Source organism: Pleurodeles waltl, chromosome 9 (assembly GCF_031143425.1).
Source record: "Pleurodeles waltl isolate 20211129_DDA chromosome 9, aPleWal1.hap1.20221129, whole genome shotgun sequence".
In the NCBI taxonomy this organism is placed as follows: Eukaryota; Metazoa; Chordata; class Amphibia; order Caudata; family Salamandridae; genus Pleurodeles; species Pleurodeles waltl.
The window spans coordinates 1141926585-1141950714 of record NC_090448.1 but is presented as its reverse complement, the minus strand read 5'-3'; the positions used below and the strand labels follow the sequence as shown (position 1 = coordinate 1141950714).

Here is a 24130-nt window from a genome sequence, read left to right as displayed (position 1 = left end):
CACTGCACCCGCAGCCCCCAGGACCTGAAGGATCCGACCTCCATTGCAGGAGCGACCCCCAGGTGGCCCTCTCCCTTGCCCAGGTGGTGGCTACCCCGAGGAGCCCCCCCCCCCCCCCCCTTGCCTGCCTGCATCGCTGAAGAGACCCCTTGGTCTCCCATTGATTTCTATTGCGAACCCGATGCTTGTTTGCACACTGCACCCGGCCGCTGAGGGTGTACTTTCTGTGCCTGACTTGTGTCGCCCTCCCTTACCCCCCCCCCCCCCCCCCCCCCCCCCCCCCCCCGGTGCCCTACAAAAACCCCCTGGTCTGCCCTCCGAAGACGCGGGTACTTACCTGCTGGCAGACTGGAACCGGGGCACCCCCTTCTCTCCATTGAAGCCTATGCGTTTTGGGCACCACTTTGACCTCTGCACCTGACCGGCCCTGAGCTGATGGTGTGGTAACTTTGGGGTTGCTCTGAACCCCCAACGGTGGGCTACCTTGAACCCAAACTTGAACCCCGTAGGTGGTTTACTTACCTGCAAAAACTAACAAACACTTACCTCCCCAAGAACTGTTGAAAATTGCACTGTGTCCAGTTTTAAAATAGCTATTTGCCATTTGTGTGAAAACTGTATATGCTGTTTTGCTAATTCAAAGTTCCTAAAGTTCCTACATGAAATACCTTTCATTTGAAGTATTACTTGTAAATCTTGAACCTGTGGTTCTTAAAATAAACTAAGAAAAGATATTTTTCTATACAAAAACCTATTGGCCTGGAATTGTCTGAGTGTGTGTTCCTCGTTTATTGCCTGTGTGTGTACAACAAATGCTTAACACTACTCCTCTGATAAGCCTACTGCTCGACTACACTACCACAAAATAGAGCATTAGAATTATCTCTTTTTTACACTGTCTTACCTCTAAGGGGAACCCTTGGACTCTATGCATACTATTCCTTACTTTGAAATAGTACATACAGAGCCAACTTCCTAAACCGGGTATCCGTGGGATTTCTAGTACTTGCCTTTAATCTCCTTCTCCCCTCCAGCCCCCCAACCAAAGCCCCTGGGATCCTAACACTTACCTTGGTTGTGCACCTCCCTTCTTATACCACTTTCTTAGTCTGACACCATCCTCAACCACCCCAGATGGTGATGTAGGTGATCAACCAATGCATGTGTTTGGAGGTTTCCTTCAGGTGGTTTAGTGTTTGGGGGTTGACTATCAAAAGCTGTGTAGAGGTCGAGTACGTGTACCAAGTAGGTATCACCTTTTTGACAGTTCAAGACTGCATCACAGTATGTGAGGGTTTGTGCTCTGAACTTGTAAGGAGTCAAATTCGAAGCCCTGTTAGTTTGTTTTTAATGACCTTGTGTTTTCAGGTTGAAGGAGATGGCTTAGTCATTGATTTATTTTTATTTTATTTAGATAGATGGCAGGTAGGTGGTTGAGTGTTGTTGGAAGTTTGAGTTTTGACAGCAGTGGTATGAGCTGTCCTGCTTCTCCGTCATCTGAGAAAGTTCCTTGTTTAATGTTGGTGCTAAGTAATATTGAGGAGTGGTGTTGGGTCATCTCCAGTGATTAATTTCATAATAGATGAGGATAGAATGCTATCTGCAGGAGTCATAAATTACTTTTAGGTAAATATGCAAGAGTAGGTTGGAAGCTGTGTGTTTAGTGTGGTTTGAAATGCAGGGGCAGGACATTTGGGGGTTGGAAGTTTTGTACATGTCTTGTGTTAATTATTCTGATCATGCCTACCTTTTGAGAAATTGTCATTGCTCATGTTTGATTGTGGGATTAGCCTTGGATTGACAGGAAGAGTATTTTCCTTTTACTGTATGTTTGCCATGTTAAATTTGTATACTGTCTCTTTGGCTGAGATGAGGGATCTTCAAACAGAGTTGTGGATTTTCGATTGAATGTGGAAGTCGCCCAAATCATTTATAGGTATCAGAACTGGCTGGAGTTAGTAATATGTGGGCCTGTAATTTAAAAGCAGATAATGAACTTTGAAACTAAAAATCTTTTGTGTGTCAAGCAACCCTTCCTTTCCTTATCCATGCCCTCACCTAGGGCACTTAGCATTCTAATTTGTGCTAACATCAACCTTTCCTACAGAATAGGTTGCCTCACTGCTTGACCGAATACAAAAGTTGGATAGTCCCTTTAAACTCTCTGGCAGTGTGAATGTCCGCAGCAGTGACCATTTACACCTTGAGCTGAGCGGTGAATCCCCTCAAATCCTGGATTGTAAGGACTGACTTTAAGCATAGATAAACCCTTGCTAGTCTTTCAGATTTCTTACGTGACCCACTTTATGAACTGGTCATGTGCATAAAAATGGTTTAAAGCTTGAATTCTTGCAGTCCGGTTGTAGTTTGTGTGTGTTTTGTGATTTCAGAACAGGACTAATCTGATTCTTTGATTTGCAGGTTTTGGATGAAGAGGCCGAAGTTTTTATTGTGAAAATGTGGCGATTGTTAATATATGAAACGGAAGCCAAGAAGATTGGGCTCGTGAAGTAAAAAAAAAAAAATTGCCTTGAAATTTAAGGCTGCATTTCAAAACTGTTTATTTTCCTTCCATCGTTCTATGAATTGTCCTCAGACACTTGTGAGAAGTTGTATTTTCATGTAGAGAATGTGAAAATGTTTGTCCGCTGGTCTGTTTGTCCTTCCAGAATAGGTTGTAGATAATGCTAAAACCCTGCATTTGGGTATGTTTATAACTCACCAGATAAATGTACTGGTATATTTTATAAGCTGCAACATCTGTACAGTCTCGTAAAATTGTTCTGCTAGTTTTCCTTTGTACATAAGACTTTCTGCTAGTGTTTTGCAAAATGTTTGCACTTAAGGTTGGAAGTTATCATTTATATAACAGAGTAATTGATTGTTTCCTAAAACATTCATCAGCCTTTTTTTGTTTTAAAGAAGAGTGATCTGAAAGGAGAAACGTACGTTTTAGGGATTGGAATTGCAAAATTGCATATGCCACAGTCCTCATTTTTGCTTCTTAAGCGTCTCCTTCCAATGAAGTTCAAGCCATTTTTAAGGTTCTTTCACACGTTTTGCTCAAGTCAAAGATGCTTCCTTAACCTTCGTCTTCTGTTTAGCCTCCTTGAAAAGTGAAAATAACATCCTTAAATACTTTGGAAATTTACTGTTGAGTCTTCTAACTGGAATCAGTTGTGGTGGTCGGCTATGCTGAGTTTTCCATGATATCAATAGTCCCATTTTTTTTTCCTCCCCTAAGGGGAGACATTTCTCTTATAAAATTGATGGGGTCGCAATGAGGGTAGGAAGTGTGTTCCTTATTATTTGGGAACGTTTGGTGACATTGCTACTTTTTACTGATTTACCATCACTTTCTAATCTTTTCAAGGCACCCTTTCATTTATACGTTTTTGGCAAACAGGCTTATAATTTAAAGCATCAGTTTCCAAAATGAAAGTAATTTTTCATGAGTAATCCTACTGCACCCTTGAATGACGGAACCTCTGGTTAGACTGTTTTTTCCCTAATACTGGAAGCGAGAAAGGGTTTGCTTCTTTTGGCAAACTCATACTAAAATGGGGCATGTTCAAATGAAAATATTTTAAAATAAAACACTGTTAGCTGATTTGGTACATTTCTTTCACCTTATTTTGCTGAATTCAGTTGGCGGTAAGTGGTTTGCCATATCAGAAAGCAAAACCAGCCTTCTGTTGCTAAACTTCCTGCATTTTAAGAAGACATATGAAAACTGTATTCTTAATAAAGGGATCTTGACATGATTCCACCATGTAAATATTTCAGATATTAAAAATGTATATACTTGATCTGGGGCTCGGATTTCTTTGAGTCTTGCCTGAGTGATGTTTAGCATTTTATGTTTTCTGTAAATGAAGTCTGCATAAATATAAGGCCACCTCTCACCTGATAGTAGGCCATGTTAATATTTGTGTTAATCTCCAAGACAAACTGGTTCTGACCTAAATTATAGTTCTCAAATAATAATTTGAAACATTTGTGCTTTTATTTGTTCCGATACTGGCGGTTAATGTGAACATCCTTTATTGCCATGACTCGAATTTACAGGCATACCTAGTGATTTTATTACTCCTTAATTACTTATTTTGAAAGGTGTGTGGTTTACTTGAAGGTGCCATGTGCATTAGGGTAGTCTTAAAGCATGAATAAAAAGGACCCCCACATTCTCAAAATAATCCTATCGTGCTCAATATTGTAAATGCTTTCGTAAATGCATGTTGGGATTTCCACCTTTTGCTTTAAATAAAATTCACATAACCAATTTTTTGGTCTCTACCATATTTCTGACTGCTAATGCCATTACTGCTAAAGTCTGGCTTCAGTTCTTGGTACACTACTTTGCTCCGGCATTTACGGGATTTGCTGAAATGTTAATCTTTGAAGCTTTATATTCCATTGTTAGGTGGTGGGTTTTGTTTCGCGGGTGGTATGAGGCGTAATGTTTTCCAGACCTATCTTTTTGGTAGCCAGCACATGACTAACAATTCTAAGCTCAATGTTAAATCTTTTAGCAAAGATTTAGAGTTGAATATGAGGTGGAAATGTATTTGTGAAAAATTGAGTTTTTGAGGAGCACTCTTTGAATGCTGAGGTATATACTTTTCATAATAGATTCTTCTATTTAATAATCCCACTACAGCAGGTCAAGCGGGTTATGAAAACTCTTAAGTGTGTTTGGGTCAAGAATCCATAAAAAATCTAACCATGACAGTCCTAGGTTAGTCTATGGGACACCTGACTTGATGATGATTCTGTACCCGGGTGCCTGTGGGATTAGTTACTTACTTCTGGTATTTTCTTACTCCTGAGCCCCTGGGATCCTAACAGTTACCTTGGTTGTCACTTCCATTCTTAAACCACTTTCTTGGTATATGGTTAGGTCCCCCCACCCCATAAAGCCCCATGTATTCCTACACTATTTGATTGTGTCTAACTGAATATTTTGTGTGTAGATACCTCCAAGTGGAGATATACCAATGTTACTTTAGCCTGTGGTGTTGTAATGAAGAAATCTTTATTTTTGGAACACCTGGTGTGGTTCTTTCTTGTGGTTGGTTACCGACTGACTGTTGTGGTGCAAGTGCTTTACACTCCTCCTAGATAAGCTTAAGCTGCTCACCACAGCTACCCCTAGTGTGCTTTTGCTATCTGGACAACTAAACACTATCACTAAGGGTTGCCTGGACACAGTATAGGGTGCCATACCATAGCTTTACACTATAAACGGAGCCAGCCTCTTAGAGGCACGTTTTTTCAGAAGTAGCCATCTTTTTAATGCCATGCTTAGGTATTCTGGGACAGGGTTATGTCCACTTCTCACAGGGGGCGTAGTGGGCCCAAGGGTCAGTAGCCCACTATTTACTACCCTACACACCACTAACACCCCTAAATTCAGTATTTAGTAGAGCCTCTGGCATCAAAGTAGCAGATCCTGAGGACCTAGGAAGAGAGGACACTGAAGAGCCACAAAGGCAGGAGAGAACAGCTGACTGGGTACCAGCCCTGCCACCCTGTCTGGATACCTTGTTGAAAACTGTTAGTAGTCTCATCCTACAGCTGTTGACTCAAGAAACCTGGGAGGACTGCCTGTCTTTGAAAAAGACTCGACATTCCATGAACAGCGGACCTGTTCTAAAGAATCTCCGAGAGAAGTCTCTGAGGCCTCTCGAACCACCAAAACCCAATACCAGAAGCCACCGCCGGCTTGATTTGAAGTGGGCCACCGGTGACCAGATCCCCATCTCTCCAGAGCTCTAGTCCATTGTGGTTTCAACCCTCCTGACTCCCTGACGTCGCCTGCAGCCTCTGCATACATGCCCTCTCAACAGTTACTGGTCTGGTAAGGAATAACCTGACGCCTAAGGACACTACTGCAACCTTCACACCTGGGCCTTGGCGCAGAGGACCAAAGGTGGATTCCTGGCCAGAACCTGCAGCCTATTTTTCCAGTGACTAATCTTTATTGAAAAGCATTGGGGCACCGATGCTGAAAAGCACCTCTGCACCTAGACGCCACCAGAAGTGACCTGTTGGTGCTGCCATGGACCTTGCCCCATACCTTAACTCTAGAAGATTGGTTCTGTAAGTCGCTGCGAAGTACAAGTTTGCAGAACTTGTTTTTCCTCCCGTAGGATAACCTTGCTGAACTCAGAAATTGCACTGTCCACTTTTTAAAGTGAAAAGAATTCCTATTTAAAAACACCTAAACAATTTTTCTCTAATGCCTAAACATATGTAAAGATACTTGCTATTTTGATAAATTGGTGTGGATCCCCTTTTTGAGTAGTCTACTTCATTGACTATTGTATGTATTTGTAGATGTCTTGCACTCCTCTGTGTTAAGGCTAAGGCTACTTGACACCACAACTCCTAAATAGAGCACTTTGGGATTACAGAGCAAGCCCTGCCCTAGATCCTTCACACAGTATTTACATACCACATAAACGGCCAGCTTCCTACACCAGCCCATTCTCACAGGTGATGTGTCCCTCACAGGTTTGGGTGCTCACCTACAGTTCAGGGTCTCTGGGACCCAAAACCAGGGTCTCCACATCAACTACCTCGAGCCTCAAGCTGTTCACCTAGCATTGAAAGCGTTCCTAGTTCACCTGATAGGTAAGGTTGTTGTGGTCTCGACTGTCATGACAGCCATGTTTTATCTACATTATCCCTACAGTGGATATTTGCCTGTGCTTTTCTGCCTCTGTTCTTCCATTTGTGGTTTGGAGGCTTGAGCAAACGTGTCTCACCCTCAGTCTAGTATTTACCATTTGGGCTTGACAACAAGGCTTCACACTACTCTAGCTATCCGTAGTACCCCCTGAGAAGCTTCCCCTCAGCCCAGACCTTCTCACTCAGAACCATGGAGAAACCAGGCATACAAATCCAAAGGAACTCAAACCTTGGAATTTGTCTCCTGAGGTCATAGAGTTCGGTTACCTTAATCTCCCAATTTAATGTATGACCATTCTCAATTAAGCTTGCAGACCTACAACTAGAGTGTTATGCTACTAAGTGGAAACAATTTGTTTTCTACCGCCGCAGTAGACACCTTGATCCATTTAATGCAACTGTTCAAAACATTAGCTATTTTCTCCATTTGCAGAACTCTGGTCTAGGTTACACTTCAATATGCCTGCATTTAGCTGCAGTGGCTTCCTACCCACAAAACTGTCAACACTTGTCTTTGCTCAAGGTGTCAGTTATGGCGCTCATGGAAGGCCTTGGAGTAATTCCCGTAATTCCACCTAGAGTTCCTCCTGCACCTGCATGGAACTTCAAAATTTTACTCACCAGACTTATGGGTACATTATTCAAACCGTTGCTTAACTGCCCCCTCCAATTTCTCTCTTGGAAAAAGATTTTTGTGGCCAATACTTCACTGGCGTGTCAGTGAGCTCCAGGCATTAACCTTGGAAGAACCTTTCTTCCAGCTGCTCAGACGGGGTAGACCTTTGACCTAAACACGAAATTCCTTCCTAAGGTGGTTTCCACTTTCCACCTCTGTCAGTTGAAGTGTTTAATTTCCACAGTCCGATTCAGTTGCAGAAAGGGCTCTTCATACACTAGACCTAAAAAGAGCTTTAGTGCATTATATCAATAGTACTAAAGAGAGTGGTAAAACCAAACAACCTTTGTTGCTTTTCCGCCCCCTGACCTAGGAAAGCCCAAATCTAAATAAAGCATTTCCCGATGGATATTTGAATGCATTCAGACATGTTACACCAAAGCTGAAAGAGATTTGCCCACAAATCCTATGGCACACTACCCGTAAGATGGGAGTTTTGATGGCTTTCCTGGGCAATATACCAATAGCTGAAATCTGTAAAGCAGCTACATGGTCTACACCAAACACTTTCTCTAAATATTACTGTGTAGTTGTGTTAGAAGGCTAACAAGCAAATGTAGGACAGGCTGTGCTACATCCCCTTTTTCAAACAGCTGCAACACCCAGAGGTTAGCCGCTTCTTTCTGGTGGGCACTTCTTTCCAGTCTATGAAGGATGTTTATATTGACAGCCACACATGCCATTGAAAAAAATGTTGCTCATCTCATAAGCATCTGTTTGTGGCATGTAATGCTGTAGATTCACAGACACTGACACTTGTAGCTGTTGCAGTTCCTTGTTATAATTTCTTATGTGTGGACATCTCTATACTTATACTCACACTCCATTCTCACTCCACTGCGGGAGTTCAGCTTAACAATGGAGTAGATGTGCATCATTGTAAAGAAATGGCTCCCTGTTGCAGTTACCCCCCACTTTTTGCCTGATACTGATGCTGACTTGACTGAGAAGTGTGCTGGGACCCTGCTAACCAGGCCCCAGCACCAGTGTTCTTTCACCTAAAATGTACCATTGATCCCACAATTGGCACACCCTGGCATCCAGATAAGTCCCTTGTAACTGGTACCTCTGGTACCAAGGGCCCTGATGCCAGGGAAGGTCTCTAAGGGCTGCAGCATGTATTATGCCACCCTAGAGACCCCTCACTCAGCACAGACCCACTGCTTACCAGCTTGTGTGTGCTAGTGAGAACAAAATGAGTAAGTCGACATGGCACTCCCCTCAGGGTGCCATGCCAGCCTCTCACTGCCTATGCAGTATAGGTAAGACACCCCTCTAGCAGGCCTTACAGCCCTAAGGCAGGGTGCACTATACCATAGGTGAGGGTACCAGTGCATGAGCACTGTGCCCCTACAGTGTCTAAGCAAAACCTTAGACATTGTAAGTGCAGGGTAGCCATAAGAGTATATGGTCTGGGAGTCTGTTTTACACGAACTCCACAGCACCATAATGGCTACACTGAAAACTGGGAAGTTTGGTATCAAACTTCTCAGCACAATAAATGCACACTGATGCCAGTGTACATTTTATTGCAAAATACACCCCAGAGGGCACCTTAGAGGTGCCCCCTGAAACTTAAGCGACTATCTGTGTAGGCTGACTAGTTCCAGCAGCCTGCCACACTAGAGACATGTTGCTGGCCCCATGGGGAGAGTGCCTTTGTCACTCTGAGGCCAGTAACAAAGCCTGCACTGGGTGGAGATGCTAACACCTCCCCCAGGCAGGAGCTGTAACACCTGGCGGTGAGCCTCAAAGGCTCACCCCTTTGTCACAGCCCAGCAGGGCACTCCAGCTTAGTGGAGTTGCCCGCCCCCTCCGGCCACAGCCCCCACTTTTGGCGGCAAGGCTGGAGGGAACAAAGAAAATAACAAGGAGGAGTCACTGGCCAGTCAGGACAGCCCCTAAGGTGTCCTGAGCTGAGGTGACTCTAACTTTTAGAAATCCTCCATCTTGCAGATGGAGGATTCCCCCAATAGGATTAGGGATGTGACCCCCTCTGTAGGAAGTTGGCTCTGTATGTAAGGAATAGCATGCACAGAGTCCAAGGGTTCCCCTTAGAGGTAAAATAGTGGTAAAAATAGATAATACTAATGCTCTATTTTGTGGTAGTGTGGTCGAGCAGTAGGCTTATCCAAGGAGTAGTGTTAAGCATTTGTTGTACATACACATAGACAATAAATGAGGTACACACACTCAGAGACAAATCCAGCCAATAGGTTTTGTTATAGAAAAATACCTTTTCTTAGTTTATTTTAAGAACCACAGGTTCAAATTCTACATGTAATATCTCATTTGAAAGGTATTGCAGGTAGGTACTTTAGGAACTTTAAATCATAAAAATTGCATGTATACTTTACAAATTATTGACAAATAGCTGTTTTAAAAGTGGACACTTTGTGCAATTTTCACAGTTCCTGGGGGAGGTAAGTTTTTGTTAGTTTTACCAGGTAAGTAAGACACTTACAGGGTTCAGTTCTTGGTCCAAGGTAGCCCACCGTTGGGGGTTCAGAGCAACCCCAAAGTCACCACACCAGCAGCTCAGGGCCGGTCAGGTGCAGAGTTCAAAGTGGTGCCCAAAACACATAGGCTAGAATGGAGAGAAGGGGGTGCCCCGGTTCCGGTCTGCTTGCAGGTAAGTACCCGCGTCTTCGGAGGGCAGACCAGGGGGGTTTTGTAGGGCACCGGGGGGGACACAAGCCCACACAGAAATTTCACCCTCAGCAGCGCGGGGGCGGCCGGGTGCAGTGTAGAAACGAGCGTCGGCTTCGCAATGTTAGTCTATGAGAGATCTCGGGATCTCTTCAGCGCTGCAGGCAGGCAAGGGGGGGGTTCCTCGGGGAAACCTCCACTTGGGCAAGGGAGAGGGACTCCTGGGGGTCACTTCTCCAGTGAAAGTCCGGTCCTTCAGGTCCTGGGGGCTGCGGGTGCAGGGTCTCTCCCAGGCGTCGGGACTTTGGATTCAAAGAGTGGCGGTCAGGGGAAGCCTCGGGATTCCCTCTGCAGGCGGCGCTGTGGGGGCTCAGGGGGGACAGGTTTTGGTACTCACAGTATCAGAGTAGTCCTGGGGTGTTGGATCTCCACCAGCCGAGTCGGGGTCGCCGGGTGCAGTGTTGCAAGTCTCACGCTTCTTGCGGGGAGCTTGCAGGGTTCTTTCAAAGCTGCTGGAAACAAAGTTGCAGCCTTTCTTGGAGCAGGTCCGCTGTCCTCGGGAGTTTCTTGTCTTTTCGAAGCAGGGGCAGTCCTCAGAGGATGTCGAGGTCGCTGGTCCCTTTGGAAGGCGTCGCTGGAGCAGGATCTTTGGAAGGCAGGAGACAGGCCGGTGAGTTTCTGGAGCCAAGGCAGTAGTCGTCTTCTGGTCTTCCTCTGCAGGGGTTTTCAGCTAGGCAGTCCTTCTTCTTGTAGTTGCAGGAATCTAATTTTCTAGGGTTCAGGGTAGCCCTTAAATACTAAATTTAAGGGCGTGTTTAGGTCTGGGGGGTTAGTAGCCAATGGCTACTAGCCCTGAGGGTGGGTACACCCTCTTTGTGCCTCCTCCCAAGGGGAGGGTGTAAGGAAATGCCTCCTTGGCATGGTTGCCCCCTGACTTTTTGCCTTTGCTGATGCTATGTTTACAATTGAAAGTGTGCTGAGGCCTGCTAACCAGGCCCCAGCACCAGTGTTCTTTCCCTAACCTGTACTTTTGTATCCACAATTGGCAGACCCTGGCATCCAGATAAGTCCCTTGTAACTGGTACTTCTAGTACCAAGGGCCCTGATGCCAAGGAAGGTCTCTAAGGGCTGCAGCATGTCTTATGCCACCCTGGAGACCTCTCACTCAGCACAGACACACTGCTTGCCAGCTTGTGTGTGCTAGTGAGGACAAAACGAGTAAGTCGACATGGCACTCCCCTCAGGGTGCCATGCCAGCCTCTCACTGCCTATGCAGTATAGGTAAGACACCCCTCTAGCAGGCCTTACAGCCCTAAGGCAGGGTGCACTATACCATAGGTGAGGGTACCAGTGCATGAGCATGGTACCCCTACAGTGTCTAAACAAAACCTTAGACATTGTAAGTGCAGGGTAGCCATAAGAGTATATGGTCTGGGAGTCTGTCAAACACGGACTCCACAGCACCATAATGGCTACACTGAAAACTGGGAAGTTTGGTATCAAACTTCTCAGCACAATAAATGCACACTGATGCCAGACCGGCCCTGAGCTGCTGGTGTGGTAACTTTGGGGTTGCTCTGAACCCCCAACGGTGGGCTACCTTGGACCAAGAACTGAACCCTGTAAGTGTCTTACTTACCTGGTAAAACTAACAAATACTTACCTCCCCCAGGAACTGTGAAAATTGCACTAAGTGTCCACTTTTAAAGTAGCTATTTGTGAATAACTTGAAAAGTATACCTGCAATTGAAATGATTCAAAGTTCCTAATGTACTTACCTGCAATACCTTTCAAACAAGATATTACATGTTAAATTTGAACCTGTGGTTCTTAAAATAAACTAAGAAAAGATATTTTTCTATAACAAAACCTATTGGCTGGATTTGTCTCTGAGTGTGTGTACCTCATTTATTGTCTATGTGTATGTACAACAAATGCTTAACACTACTCCTTGGATAAGCCTACTGCTCGACCACACTACCACAAAATAGAGCATTAGTATTATCTATTTTTACCACTATTTTACCTCTAAGGGGAACCCTTGGACTCTGTGCATGCTATTCCTTACTTTGAAATAGCACATACAGAGCCAACCTCCTACAATCATCAAGAGTCACTCGACTTTGTGACTTGAAAGACTACTTAAAAGGAAAACTTACACACATCTGGACCCAACACTAGATGGCAGGAGTATGCAGAGCTTGTGAACCTATGGCACTGCATGCCACGAACAGATGCGTACATGCAGCTATAGATACACATACTGTGCACAGTCCTGCCATCTAGGTGTTAGGTTCCAAGGAGTTCCCCCCCCCCCCTTTATTTCAGAGAAGTCTTTGGAGTCAGTACGTATAGTGTCTCCTCCCTTAGTTCGCAATCTGCTTGGTCACCGACTCCATGGTTAGATTGTTTTCTTCTGCTAATGGGGTTGGACATGCTTAGTCGGGGCTCTGAATTGACCCTCTTGGCGATCTTCGTTGGGGCCTCTTGAGTTTATCACTCCTGATAGCCGTTGACCAATCCCTTTGTGCACCAACTTGTCTTCTCCCCATTGTGGTTTACTGCTTACCTTTCAGATTTTTTTCCCAATGCCCGTGGCCCCTCTCCCTGAAGGGGCCCCTTTCAAGTCTTGTGGTCAAGAATGTTAATCGGATGATGGAAATAAACACATTTTTGGTACTGTCCACATTGCAATTAAAACTACTTACAGCGAGGCCCCCTGCTCTGCTTGTTTCATGTTTCGGTCGAAAAAGACCATTCAAAGTCATTAAGACCATCAACTCTTGTGGTGTGCCATGGAATACCAGTGCGATTATATTCCTAGCATCTTCGGGGTAGAGGTTGATGGGAAGGAAGCAGAGGAAGGCATCTATGCTGGACAGGCAACAGCCTTTAACTCAGAACCAGGTTCCCCCTCTGGATCCAAAAACCCAGATCTGTGGCTCACCATCAGAAGACTCCCACAGTGAGTACCGCACCATTCACTGCTCCTCTGGGGGCAGGACTTCGAGCCCACATTTGGGAACTCAGCGTTCCAGACCACCACTGCCTTCCAGCCATTGTCGGCACAGACTGAAGTCTTTGGAGCCAACTCTGGCACAGAACCAGCCACACAAATCCTGGCCTGCAATGATGCCCACAGCACCCTCTTGTGGTTCGGTACTGGCGGAGTCCTTGGAACCGAAACACATATCCGCATCTAAAGCGACCTCATGGCTGAAACAGACTTCGGCGCCCACCCCGCATCCACAGGAGACTCCGATAGCCAGGAGCTCCCTACTTTACAGCACCAGGAGGAACTGGACTCTTGGCAACAAACAGGCAACAACAGTGCTCACTCACACAGGCAAGGTTATTCGAAGCCTGCTCCACATGGGCAGCAGACTCTCCCGCACAAAAGGCAAATCACATTTGAAATGCAGTTTGCGTTGGAGCTTCCACTGCCTCTACAGCAGAAACACATGAAAGGGCAACCTGTCCACTGCCCACATGACCTGCTTCTCTTTTCCTTCTCACCTTCCTCCTACTACCAATCCCTCTCCACCACTGTTCCTGATACCACCACCCCACTTTGAGTGACCTATTCACCACATGGTTTTCCCTTCATATATGGAGGGATGCACTCCACCCTTAGATTTCTATGAGGTCCATTATGACCTAGATCCCCAGAATGATCATTGGGATGATTATGAAGTGTTTCCTCCAGGGCTCAGTGACCCTGACCTATACCCTGCCGAATTCTCCTCCCTTGAAGACACCAACTCGTACCATGAGGTTATTCAGAGAGCAGCTTCCTTTCAAAAGATTGATTTACACACCATACCAGAAGAGGACGGCTTGATGAAAACACTCTCCCACACACACACACACAGGGCCACCTAATACCTGCCAATGCTTAAGGGCATGCTTAAGCCAACGTGAAAAGTGTAAGGACCCAGTGAAGGCCCGAGTTGGCTCCACAAGGGTTGGCAAGTTATAAGCCCTTGTGATCTAATCCACCCTACATTAGAGGCCAACTCCTGCCAGACTGTTTGGTGGTACGTGCTGCCTGCAAGCGAGCCAACTCCCAGGGTATTGGGGCTGCCCTTTCCATGGATAGACAAAGTAAAAAATAATAATAATAAAGCAGCTGTGAAAGAGTTGGCACCGAATTGGTAAATCATTAGCGCTTTGCCAGTTCTGTAGGGCTATTAGTAAGGTATAATTGTGCCCAATAGGATGAACTGAGGGAGCTCATACATCTTGCTGATTAGTACGGGTAGCTGGCTTAGGAGATTCTGTTGGGAGGGCTATCCATCTCCAACATCTCCATTAGATGTGGCCTTGCATTGGCTAACACTGTTGCAAGAGGGGGGTGGCTGGCGATTGTGGGGGTGAGGGGGGGGTGTTGGTTAAACACGAGTGTCATGTGCAGGCTTGGCTTCATGTCTCCAGCTTTATTCTGATAAACATGCTGTTGGATGGTAAACACCTATTTGGTACACAAGTTGATCATATGCGGGAGAAAATGAGGTACTGATGAAGGCAAAGTGTTGGGAGCTGTCTAGTCATCATCCCCTTGTTCCACTCTTTGGAGCTACCACAAAACTGTGTGCAGCAAAGATCCTCCCCGGACACTTCTTTCAGAGGCAGCAGCCCCAAGCATCCTGAGGCTACTCCAGGTTAACATGCATGGGAACCTATTCCAAAGGAAGGGGTGGAAGTGGGATGGCCAAGGCTGCTGCCCCTCCTAAGCAGTAACTCCCTCGCCTCAAGATCGTACAACACACACCTAATAAGGGGTATCTGCAGGGGTACTTTTCACAATGGCAGCTTAGACCAGTGAGTCCTATCAATTATAGCGTGCGGGTACTGTCTGGAGGTCACTGCCACACCACTAAACATACCACCACACAGACACCCTTCCACCCCAACACCAATATTCCCTCTGAGGGGGTGGCCACCCTTTATATCAAGGGAGATATAGAGCCAGTGACGCCTCAATGGTGCACAGGGGTGTATTCCCTATACCTTCTAATTTAAAAGAAAAACAATGTCACAGGCGTACCTCTCCGCCCTCCAAAACTGGTTTCAAGCCCTACAGAGCCTATCACCGGCCAACGTGAATGACTGTTCAGCACCTTGTCTGCTAGTGGTGTTTGGAGCATGACCACGACCTGAAGTCTCGGTCTGAGTGCCAAACCATGCATCCAAAGTCTTTGAGGGAGCAGGCCCTAAAGCTGATAGCTTCCAAACACGCTACTTTGCGCAGGTCGAGAGGAAGGTCCCAGGACTGGTCACAGAGTCCAAAGTTGCCCCACTCCAAGCCCTCTAAGCGATCATGTAAGTCGTGGTGCAGGAAGTCAAAAGTAATCCTCAAGTTCGGTGTCATGTGTAGCTGCAGATACACATGCTGTGCATAGTCCGCCGTCTGGTGTTGGGTCGGAGTGTTACAAGTTGTTTTTCTTCGAAGAAGTCTTTTCGAGTCCCGAGACCGAGGGACTCCTCCTCCTTTGTTTCCATTGCGCATGGGCGTCGACTCCATCTTAGATTGTTTTTTTTCCGCCATCGGGTTCGGACGTGTTCCTTTTCGCTCCGTGTTTCGGGACGGAAAGATAGTCATAACTTCGGAAAACTACGTCGGTATTTTTTCGTTCGGTATCGGGTTAGATTAGAATCGACACCGAATCCTGAAGAGCTCCGGTAGCCCTTCGGGGTAATTTCGATCCCTCGTCGGGGCCTGGTCGGCCCGACCGCGTGCAACATCGAGACTGATGGAACGGACCCCGTTCTGATTCTGTCCTAAATGCCACAGTAAATATCCCTATACAGACCAGCATTTGGTCTGTAACTTGTGCCTGTCACCCGAGCACAAGGAAGAAACGTGTGAGGCCTGTCGAGCGTTTCGGTCGAGAAAAACGCTCCGTGACCGAAGAGCCAGACGGTTGCAGATGGCGTCCACGCCGACAGGACAACGAGGGTTCGAGGAACAGGGAGAAGAAGAAGAAACCTTCTCCATCCATGAATCGGACTCGGAAGAATTCGACGTAGAAGAAACCGTGAGTAAGACGTCGAAGCAAGCACCACACGGGAAAACAGACAAAGCCCAGGGGCCGCCACTGCCAACAGGCCATGGCTCAACCCATAAAGTAGGTGACCGTCCATCGGCACCGAAAAAAGGCGAACTGGTGCAGAGGCCGTCCGACTCGGGTCGAGACACAGGCACGCAGCAATCTCGGGACCGAGAAAGTGCTGCAGAAAAGGGTCGACACCGAGACAGCACCACCGAGGCTGCTCGGCACTGAGACAGCGGCACCGAAGATGGCCGACGCCGAGAAAGTTCGACACCGAAAAAGAGAAAAATCTCGTTGGAGCCGAAAACAACAAAAGACACGGTTTCGGTGCCTAAACGACCAGCAACTGAACCGACAGCCAGTTCGTACTCAGAGGAACAATCACTGTCCTCCCAAATGCGCAAACACAGGTTTGAGGAAGATTTACAAACCACAGATGTAGACCACACCCAAAGCGGATCTTCATACAAAGTGGTACAGGGAAGATCAGCACTCTTCCCCCAATCAGGAGGAAAAGGAAACTCGATTTCCAACCTCAAGAAAAGACACCACAAGCAAAAGTGGTAAAGAAGGTAACTCCACCACCGGTAACTCATACATCACCGGCACAGACTCCGTCACATTCACCAGCTCATACCACTATGAGCCAAGATGACCAGGATGCGTGGGATCTCTGACGCACCAGTATCAGACAATAGCCCTGAGTCGTACCCTACTAAGCCCTCACCACCTGAAGACAGTACAGCGTATGCACAGGTGGTAGCTAGGGCAGCAGAGTTCCATAACGTGTCTTTACACTCAGAGCCTGTCGAGGATGACTTCCTTTTCAACACCCTCTCCTCCACCCATAGCAATTATCAAAGCCTCCCTATGCTCCCGGGAATGCTAAGGCACGCTAAACAGATCTTTAAAGAACCTGTCAAAAGCAGAGCAATAACTCCAAGGGTGGAGAAGAAATATAAAGCACCGCCCACGACCCTGCTTTTATCACATCACAACTGCCACCAGATTCAGTTGTCGTAGGAGCAGCTCGTAAAAGAGCCAACTCGCACACATCAGGCGACACACCACCTCCAGACAAGGAGAGCCGCAAGTTTGACGCAGCTGGGAAAAGGGTTGCAGTACAAGCTGCAAACCAGTGGCGCATCGCTAACTCGCAGGCGCTCCTAGCGCGATATGACAGAGCCCATTGGGACGAGATGCAGCATCTCATCGAGCATCTACCCAAAGAATTCCAGAAACGGGCAAAACAAGTGGTTGAGGAGGGACAAAATATCTCCAACAACCAAATACGTTCCTCTATGGATGCAGCGGATACAGCTGCAAGAACAATAAATACCGCAGTAACCATAAGGAGGCACGCATGGTTGCGCACATCCGGCTTCAAACCCGAGATACAACAGGCAGTGCTCAATATGCCGTTCAATGAACAACAATTGTTTGGACACGGCAATTGAAAAAAGATACTGACACAGCTAAGGCCATGGGCGCGCACTCTATTCCCCGCAGGGCAGAGGCACTTTTGGCACGTTTCGCAAAACAACCTTCAGAGGGGGGTTTCGAGGTCAAACCACACAAGCTAGTACCTCACAAACACCGTCTACCTACCAGGGACAGTACCAAAGGGGAGGCTTTCGGGGCCAATACAGAGGGGGACAATTCCCTAGAAACCGGGGAAAATTTCAGGGTCCCAAGACCCCACCAACCAAACGGTGACTCACAAGTCACTCAACCCCTTCACACAACACCAGTGGGGGGAAGACTAAGCCAGTTCTACAAATTTTGGGAGGAGATAACAACAGACACTTGGGTCTTAGCAATTATCCGGCATGGTTATTGCATAGAATTTCTCCAACTCCCTCCAAACGTCCCACCAAAAACACAGAATATGTCAAAACAGCATTTAGACCTTCTACAACTAGAAGTTCAAGCATTACTGCAAAAAGACGCAATAGAATTAGTACCAGGTCCACAAAAGAACACAGGAGTTTACTCACTGTAATTTCTAATACCAAAAAAAGACAAAACACTGAGACCAATCTTAGATCTCAGAACACTAAACACCTACATCAAATCGGAACACTTTCACATGGTCACGCTACAGGACGTATTACCACTGTTGAGACAACAAGACTACATGACAACCTTAGATCTAAAAGACGCGTATTTCCACATACCGATACATCCCTCGCACAGGAAATACCTAAGGTTCGTATTCAAGGGAATACATTACCAATTCAAAGTGTTGCCGTTAGGTATAACAACCGCACCGAGAGTCTTTACAAAATGTCTAGCAATAGTAGCTGCACATATCAGAAGGCAGCAAATACACGTGTTCCCCTACCTAGACGATTGGCTAATCAAGACCAACTCCCTAACAAAGTGTTCACACCACACAGATTATGTCATACAAACCCTCTACAAACTAGGGTTCTCCATCAACTATACAAAGTCACACATTCTGCCGTGCCAAACACAGCAATACTTGGGAGCGACAATCAACACAACAAAAGGGATAGCCACTCCAAGTCCACAAAGGGTTCAAAATGTTTACAAAGTCATACAAGCCATGTATCCAACACAAAAAATACATGCAAAGATGGTGTTAAAACTCCTAGGCATGATGTCCTCATGCATAGCCATTGTCCCAAACGCAAGATTGCACATGAGGCCCTTACAACAGTGCCTAGCATCACAATGGTCACATGCACAGGGTCACCTTCTAGATCTGGTGTTGATAGACCGCCAAACATACATCTCGCTTCTATGGTGGAACAGTATAAATTTAAACAAAGGGCGGCCTTTCCAAGACCCAGTGCCACAATACGTGATAACTACAGATGCTTCCATGACAGGGCGGGGAGCACACCTCAATCAACACAGCATCCAAGGACAATGGGACGTACATCAAAGAAGGTTTCATATAAATCACCTCGAATTGTTAGCAGTATTCCTAGCGTTGAAAGCATTTCAACCCATCATAATCCACAAATACATTCTTGTCAAAACAGACAACATGACAACAATGTATTATCTAAACAAACAGGGGGGAACACACTCGACACAGCTGTGTCTCCTAGCACAAAGGATATGGCAGTGGGCAATTCACAACCACATTCGCCTAATAGCACAGTTTATTCCAGGGATCCAGAACCAGCTAGCAGACAATCTCTCTCGGGATCACCAACAAGTACACGAATGGGAGATTCACCCCCAAATTCTAAAATCTTACTTCCAAATTTGGGGAACACCTCAAATAGACCTATTTGCAACAAAAGAGAACGCAAAATGCCAAAACTTCGCATCCAGGTACCCACACCAGCAGTCTCAAGGCAATGCTCTATGGATGAATTGGTCAGGGATATTTGCGTACACTTTTCCCCCTCTCCCTCTTCTTCCATATCTAGTAAACAGATTGAGTCAAAACAAACTCAAACTCATACTAATAGCACCTACATGGGCAAGACAACCTTGGTATACAACACTACTAGACCTGTCAGTAGTGCCTCATGTCAAACTACCCAACAGACCAGATCTGTTAACACAGCACAAACAGATCAGGCATCCAAACCCAGCATCGCTGAATCTAGCAATTTGGCTCCTGAAATCCTAGAATTTGGACACTTAAACCTCACACAAGAATGTATGGAGGTCATAAAACAAGCTAGAAGGCCATCCACTAGACACTGCTATGCAAGTAAATGGAAAAGATTTGTTTGCTACTGCAATAATAATCAAGTTCAACCATTACATGCATCTCCAACAGATATAGTAGGATACTTACTACATTTGCAGAAATCAAATCTGGCCTTCTCTTCCATAAAGATACATCTCGCAGCAATATCTGCATACCTGCAGATTACTCATTCAACTTCACTGTTTAGAAAACCTGTCATTAAAGCATTTATGGAAGGCCTAAAAAGAATTATACCACCAAGAACACCACCTGTTCCTTCATGGAACCTCAACATTGTCTTAACAAGACTCATGGGTCCACCTTTCGAACCCATGCATTCTTGCGAAATACAATACCTAACGTGGAAAGTTGCATTTCTCATTGCCATTACATCTCTAAGAAGAGTAAGTGAAATTCAGGCGTTTACTATACAGGAACCATTTATTCAAATACACAAAAATAAGGTAGTTCTAAGAACCAATCCAAAATTCTTACCAAAAGTTATCTCACTGTTTCACTTAAATCAAACAGTAGAACTACCAGTGTTCTTTCCACAGCCAGACTCAATAGCTGAAAGGGCACTACATACATTAGACATCAAAAGAGCACTAATGTACTACATTGACAGAACAAAACTAATTAGGAAAACAAAACAACTATTTATTGCATTTCAAAAACCTCATACAGGAAACCCAATATCAAAACAAGGTATAGCCAGATGGATAGTTAAGTGCATTTAAACCTGCTACCTTAAAGCAAAGAGAGAGCTGCCTATTACACCAAAGGCACACTCAACCAGAAAGAAAGGCGCTACCATGGCCTTCCTAGGAAATATTCCAATGAACGAAATATGTAAGGCAGCAACATGGTCTACGCCTCACATTTACTAAGCACTACTGTGTAGACGTGCTATCTGCACAACAAGCCACAGTAGGTCAAGCTGTACTAAGAACTTTATTTCAAACTACTTCCACTCCTACAGGCTGAACCACCGCTTTTGGGGAGATAACTGCTTACTAGTCTATGCACAATGCAGCTACACATGCCACCGAACGGAAAATGTCACTTACCCAGTGTACATCTGTTCGTGGCATTAGTCGCTGCAGATTCACATGCGCCCACCCGCCTCCCCGGGAGCCTGTAGCCGTTTGGAAGTAATCTCCAACATTTGTACATTTGTAAATATATTACCTTAACCTTTATTTTGTACATACTTATTCATTCCATTGCATGGGCACTATTACTAACATACACAACTCCTACCTCACCCTCTGCGGGGAAAACAATCTAAGATGGAGTCGACGCCCATGCGCAATGGAAACAAAGGAGGAGTCGTCCCTCGGTCTCGTGACTCGAAAAGACTTCTTCGAAGAAAAACAACTTGTAACACTCCGACCCAACACCAGACGGCGGACTATGCACAGCATGTGAATCTGCAGCGACTAATGCCACGAACAGATGTACACTGGGTAAGTGACATTTTCCTTTCTCCTCGTCTATCGGCTGACGAAATGTTGTCATTCTAGGCCTTGTTCTTCAAAACCTGCACCTGGCTGACTCCACTCCTTCCCAACGCCCAATTAAAAGAATTTTATGAGTCCATGCGCCTTATTTCTAGCCAGTCTGACACTGTCGATGTCTTTGGGCCTGGCATCCCATCGTGGTCCATGCTAGTGGCTTCGGCACTGATTGGTACCTAGGGATCTAGTCCTGTAGCTGCCACTAGTTGTACCACCTTGACCTTTCCTGATGCAGATGCCCTAGAGCCCACCTGCAGCACCATCTCATTATCATCCCGACAGAAATGGCCCCGCCCAATGCCTTGCCTCCTAAATCAGAGCCTGAGCCCTATTCCCTTGGGCTAGGCCTCTGGGAAGACTGGGAGGGGTTGCTGGACCCTTTAGAATACCAGTCTTATGAAGACCCAAGTTTCCTAACACAACGCCCCGCCCCTGGGAGCTTGGTGGTCCAATCCTCAACCTCCGAAGGTGCTTTCCTTACAGCTCTCCCGTATAGGGAATCCAAGAGGCAAGGTTCATTTGGGAAGATGTTTTCTTCCACCAGCCTGACCTTGAGGTCTGTGAAAACTGCATGCTTTTTGGGCCGTTATTAATGCACTCTGTGGAACACTGTTGCACAAGTACTGGAGGGAGGCCTGGACCGTGGTCTCTAAAGCTGTTGCTGATAGGAGAGGCGCACTAAAGTTCACAATTCATTGCAGACTTGAAATGACAGTGGCCCTGCGGCACCACACCTGGCTGAGAATGGCTGGCTTTTCGTGGGATGTTAAAGCTTGCCTGAAGGACATTCCCTATAATGGCACCCATCTCCTTGGAGAAAAGGCAGATTAGGCACTGCGATTTTAAGGACCCGGGCTATGGCCAGCTCCTTGTGGGGACAACTCCCCCTCCCCCAATCTGCCTTTTGCTCCTTTTGTGTATACGGAAGGGGCCTCTAGCTGCACCTATTCCCTCCCAGGCATTGTGACGTGCATGCTCCCCATCCTCTGCATAGGCGAGGGTGCAGTATTCACCGACCTCATGGGTCAGTGGTCTAGTCAGTCTGCCCCCCTGTGTAGCAGCCTCTAAATTCTCCTAGTCTGCCTCGTGTACAGAAGTTCCTCAAAGGCCTTAAACAGTTATTCCCTCCCTCTCCATTCATTATGTCCCATTGCGATCTTGATTTGGTTCTGATGTTTTTGATGTGCACTCCTTTCGAGCCCTTTAACAATTGTCCCCTTAGGCTTCTCGCATTGAAATCAGCCTTCCTTGTGGCAATTTTATCTGCCCGTATAGAGAGTTGTAGGCCTTATCCAAGCTGCCTTACCTCTCTTAATATCCGGAGAAAGTTGTGCTTCTCACAGGGGGGTCTTTTCTGCCAAAAGTGGTCATGTCTTTTCTTGTAGACCAATCAGTCACTCTGTCTGATTTTTACGCACCCCTACATTTCTAAGGAAGTGGAGAGACTCCACTGTCTGAATCCAAAAAGAGTGTTGGCGTTCTACCTTGATTGTACCCGTGAGATCCATGTGCAAAGAAAGGTCGGGTGGTGCAGAAGCTAACCATCTCTACTTGGGTCATACGCCGCATCAAGATCTGCTACGCACTGTTTAAAAAGCAGCAACCTGAATGTTTGCGTGCTCATTTCATCAGAGCTAAAGCTGTGAACACTGCTTTAGCATTTGGAGTTCTGGTACTGGACATCTTCCAGGCAGCAGCATTGGCTGCTCTGCACATGTTTACCAAACATCACTGTCTGGACCGTAGGGGTGGGCACTTTGCCCGTTCGGTTCTGCAGGACTTTTTTTATTTTAATTGGTTTGCTTGGATATCTATTGAGTGAAGAATCTGCAGCTAGAAATCTCCATCAGATGGATAAGTTACTTACCTTTGGTAACACCTTATCTGGTGGAGACTATATCTAGCTGCAGATTCCTTAGACCCAACCATCCTCCCATCTCTGCGAACAAAATTCTAGGGCTTCCTGTTAAGGACCCTAGTTTGGACGCACCAGTGGTTAGTGGTGTTCAATTCTCTGCGCTTCTGGTGTGGAAATGTGTGACCAGAAACTGATGTTGGCGCACCTGGGTTGTGCCTATAAAGGAACAACAATGTCATTACCGGATACGGAGCTGATTGACGCCACTTACCGGCATGCAGGCGTACTGCTCACGGTAAATCTTCTGGATCCAGTCCAGTACCTGGGGAGAGTTCTCAGGTAAGTAATGTGCTGCTAGATGTAGTGTCTACCAGATAAATCTCTCATTGCACTTAGGTTCCTCAAAGGTCTTTCTCACTTATTCCCTCCCCATTCATTATGTCCCGTGCGATCTTTAATTTGGTTCTGGCGTTTTTGATGTACACTCTTTTCGAGCCCCTCCACAATTGTCCCCTTAGGCTTCTCACATAAATAACTTGTCCTTCAAAGCTGAAAGACCGCTCCCTGCTCCGCCAAGTGCGCATTCTCTAGGAAGCTGGCATGGTGTGTGGTGGACACCTGTGGTGTTTGCACCTTATATCAGGTCCGGTCAACCCCTGTTAGTGAGACAATATCTAGAAAGCCAGGGCTGTGTTGAGCAGCCAAGACTTATATGGGAGGAGTGTAAAGCACTTGCAATACCACAGCAGTCACAGTAACTTATCACACCTGAAAGGAACCTCAGTGTTAGAACAAAATGTACTTTATTACAGTTGCAATGAACTAGATTACTTATAGGCAGTCCCCCACCTGGAGGTAAGTACACACTATACATATACACAGTAATTATTAGGAATCAGGATATAGAAACCAGCATTGGCAAGGAATAGTAGAAAATAGCTAGGGCCTTATTGGGGGGGGGGGGGCAAACTATATACTAAAATAGTGGAATGTGAAGGCAGGTCC

The 24130-nt window shown here is 46.0% G+C and overlaps 1 protein-coding gene across 9 annotated transcripts in view; it reads left to right on the top strand.

The window, feature by feature from the left end:
* RBM25 (RNA binding motif protein 25) overlaps positions 1-3809 on the top strand; it is a 443084-nt gene extending 439275 nt beyond the window's left edge. For all 9 annotated transcript variants that reach the window (XM_069208940.1, XM_069208932.1, XM_069208935.1 and 6 more), the window contains one exon: positions 2422-3809. In XM_069208940.1, the coding sequence (XP_069065041.1) occupies positions 2422-2514 (93 nt within the window). In that variant the 3' untranslated portion in view covers positions 2515-3809. The remainder of the gene's footprint in view (positions 1-2421) is intronic.
* The last annotated feature ends 20321 nt before the right edge of the window (positions 3810-24130 follow it).